This window comes from Microtus pennsylvanicus, chromosome 7 (genome assembly GCF_037038515.1).
Source record: "Microtus pennsylvanicus isolate mMicPen1 chromosome 7, mMicPen1.hap1, whole genome shotgun sequence".
In the NCBI taxonomy this organism is placed as follows: Eukaryota; Metazoa; Chordata; class Mammalia; order Rodentia; family Cricetidae; genus Microtus; species Microtus pennsylvanicus.
This window is the reverse complement of record NC_134585.1, coordinates 120,860,051-120,862,822: the sequence shown is the minus strand read 5'-3', so window position 1 is coordinate 120,862,822 and position 2,772 is coordinate 120,860,051. Positions and strand designations below refer to the sequence as shown.

The 2,772-nt window shown below is 49.8% G+C and overlaps 1 protein-coding gene across 2 annotated transcripts; it reads right to left on the bottom strand.

Moving 5' to 3' along the window:
• Positions 1–543: 543 nt before the first annotated feature.
• On the bottom strand, positions 544–1,395 carry Kplce (KPRP N-terminal and LCE C-terminal like protein). 2 transcript variants are annotated; one of them, XM_075979085.1, is made up of 2 exons: positions 1,299–1,395; positions 544–1,226 (listed from the first exon to the last, which is right to left on the bottom strand). In XM_075979085.1, exons 1-2 carry the CDS (start codon positions 1,393–1,395, stop codon positions 544–546), a joined length of 780 nt encoding a protein of 259 aa, XP_075835200.1. The 2 variants fall into 2 exon arrangements, with proteins under 2 accessions (XP_075835200.1, XP_075835201.1); XM_075979086.1 differs by having other exon boundaries at positions 544–1,202; positions 1,308–1,395.
• Between the last annotated feature and the right edge of the window lie 1,377 nt (positions 1,396–2,772).

Sequence of the window (2,772 nt, the reverse complement as noted above, 5' to 3'; positions counted from 1 at the left end):
CTCCTGAGATCTGATTCTAACAGCTCTCCAGCATCCGGAAGAGAAACTCAAAGATTGCATAACAACAATAACCAAATCCACACCTCCTTAAGGACATGTGACCCAACGCCTGCAGATTAGTCAGAAAAGGAAAGAAGCAGACGTCAAACTCAGAGTCTACAGACCCCCTCCTTAACTATATTGAAACTATTCACAGCGTTCTAGAATGTGTGTGTATCCCGGACCGGGAGTTCGCCAGCTTAATCTACTTGTGCTGTCCTTTAGGAGCTTTCGTTGAGTAGCTGAAAACCAAGGGCCAGAGGAGGAACACGAGGGTCTGCACTGGGAAACATGAACACCGAGCAAAGAAGTCAACAGGAGCCAACGTGCCTGCATTAGGAGCTTTATTCATGCCAGAGTTTGGGGGTTATGCTAACTCTGGCAGGATGCCTTGATAAAGGGGTCAAGTAAGGAGGGCCAGGGGAGCTGACGGAGGCTGAGGATGGGTGGGTTCAGAAAACATAGCAGGAGGTGAATTTTGGAAGCAGAGCTGTCCCTTTGTACTTAACAGCAGCAATCATCCCCACTGTCACAGCATGCAGGACCTCGGGACCTCATGGGAATAATTCCCAAACAGCAGCATCCAGAGCCACAGCCGCAACCTCCACAGCCTCCAGAGCCACAGCCTCCAGAGCTGCAGCCTCCACAGCCTCCAGAGCTACAGCACCCAGAATCCTCACAGCAGCTGGAAGATCCGGTGTTCCATCCTTGGGGCCGCTGGACCCAGCGTCTCAGAGGACTCACCCCAAAGGTCCTGGGAGCCAAACAGCAGTAGCTCATGGAACAGGGAGCAGAGCATGGGTCAGGAGCACCGCCCTGAGAACCTGAACCACCTGAAGAAGCCTGAGCGTAGTAGGTCTGGCTAGGCGCTGGATACTGGACATAATACGTCTGAGTCTGGCAGGGAGCTGGGCATTTGACACAGGTCGTTTGGCATGGGGCTGGGCACTTCACACAGGTTGTCTGGCATGGGGCTGGGCACTTCACGTATGTCTGGCAGGGAGGTGGGCATTTCACATATGTCTGGCAGGGAGCTGGGCACTTCACGTAGGTTCTGGTCTGGCATGGAACTTGATATTTCACGTAAGTTTGAGTGGGAACCGGAGCTGAGTATCTCACGATGGTTTGAGGCTGACAAAAAGCAGGTCCCGGAGCATAAACAGTTTGGACCGGGCCTAACACTTGGCCTGAAGCCTGGCCTGAAGCCAGACCTGAACCAGAGCCTGAAGCCTGGCCTGAAACGGATCCTGAAACCTGGCCTTTCCCAAAGGCACCGCTGCCACCTTGCCCGGCTCCAAGTCCCGAACCCTTCACACAAGATGGAAGGAACTGCGGCTGCTTCTGCTGGTCACACATCCTGCTGCAGTTTTGAAAATTCTGAAAAGAAAAGATTCATCAAAACCGCAAGAGTAGAAAGATTTCCAGAAAATTGCTCAGGGCATCCTCCCGGGAGGATGATCTGAAAAAGGTCTCTTTGAGGTGTTAGCACCCAGAGCCTGTCCGTCCATCAGTAAGGTTGGTGCAGCATCAAGGATTCTAAGCTCACTTCTTTCACCTTTAACTGGCTGTGTGATTTCAAACTAATCACCATTCACCCCCGAGGCTGCTGTACACTAGGAACTAGAGGGCTTAAAACAGCAACCCCATTTCTTTCAAACTCTCCACGTTTCCCCTCTTTTCTTCCGTGTCTGCGTTGAGGATCAGTCTTGCATAACTCTTCACCCAGTTTACCCTCAGTCACTACTTCTGTTCATAGCAGCATCCCTCCTTATCCCTTCTGATCCAGGAAGTCCTCAAGGAGGGAATAGGTATTTGTGCCTGGGCTAATCTGACTCTTAAACTGAACCTGGCAGAGCAAAACTCAGACTCAATATTTAGTGTCTAGCACCTGCATTGGAGCACTTGCGTATCGGTTCATTTCATTAGTAATGGGAACTGAGAAGAGAAGGCACAAACCACCGCAGAGGAACCCAGTTCTCTGAAATCTCTGCCCATGTAGAACTGGCGCTCCCCTCTCCAGCCTGTGTTAGCTTCCCACCATTAATGGCATCCTGCTTCTTCATAGGTGTCCTCAGTGTCTAGTCCTGGCTCATTCTTTATCCCACAGCACTCCACTGCAACTCCACCTTGATTCTATTTCTTGCCAAGTCCCTCTCTCAGGGAACAAGACTTACCTTTCTTTCTGGCAGTAGCAACACTAGAAGTCAAGGCTCTGGGAACTGGCATCTGGTGAGACTTTTTATAGGGTGGCAATGAAGCAATTTGATGCCATTTAAATGAAGCACCCGAGGCACGAGGACAAGGGCTGATGTCGCATTGGTGAGATTCCACCCCAGTATGTCTGGCTGTTCAGTCAGAGGCAGAGCATGTCTCTACTTGACACTGAATTTTCCTAAATATGAGATAAACGGCCACCTTCTTCATGAAACATGTGTCTTTCTTTCCCTAGAAGCCATGCGTCATTCCTGTGCAATCTCACCATATGGTAGGGTCGTTCAAAAGAGACCCTCAATATTTTATACATGGGGCCAAAAGCTAATCTATGTCCTTCCAACCTGACATTTACATTTCTTCTGGGGACTTTGGTGGTGGTTTATCCTGGTCTATGTTACTTGGGGAAAGACTTTGCCATGGTAGGCTCTAATTCAGAATGATAGGAAGGTCGCCAAGAACTTATTTATTCCATGAACCATAGGTTGTTCTAAGTTAGTTTGGGAACTGGATGGGTGCTGT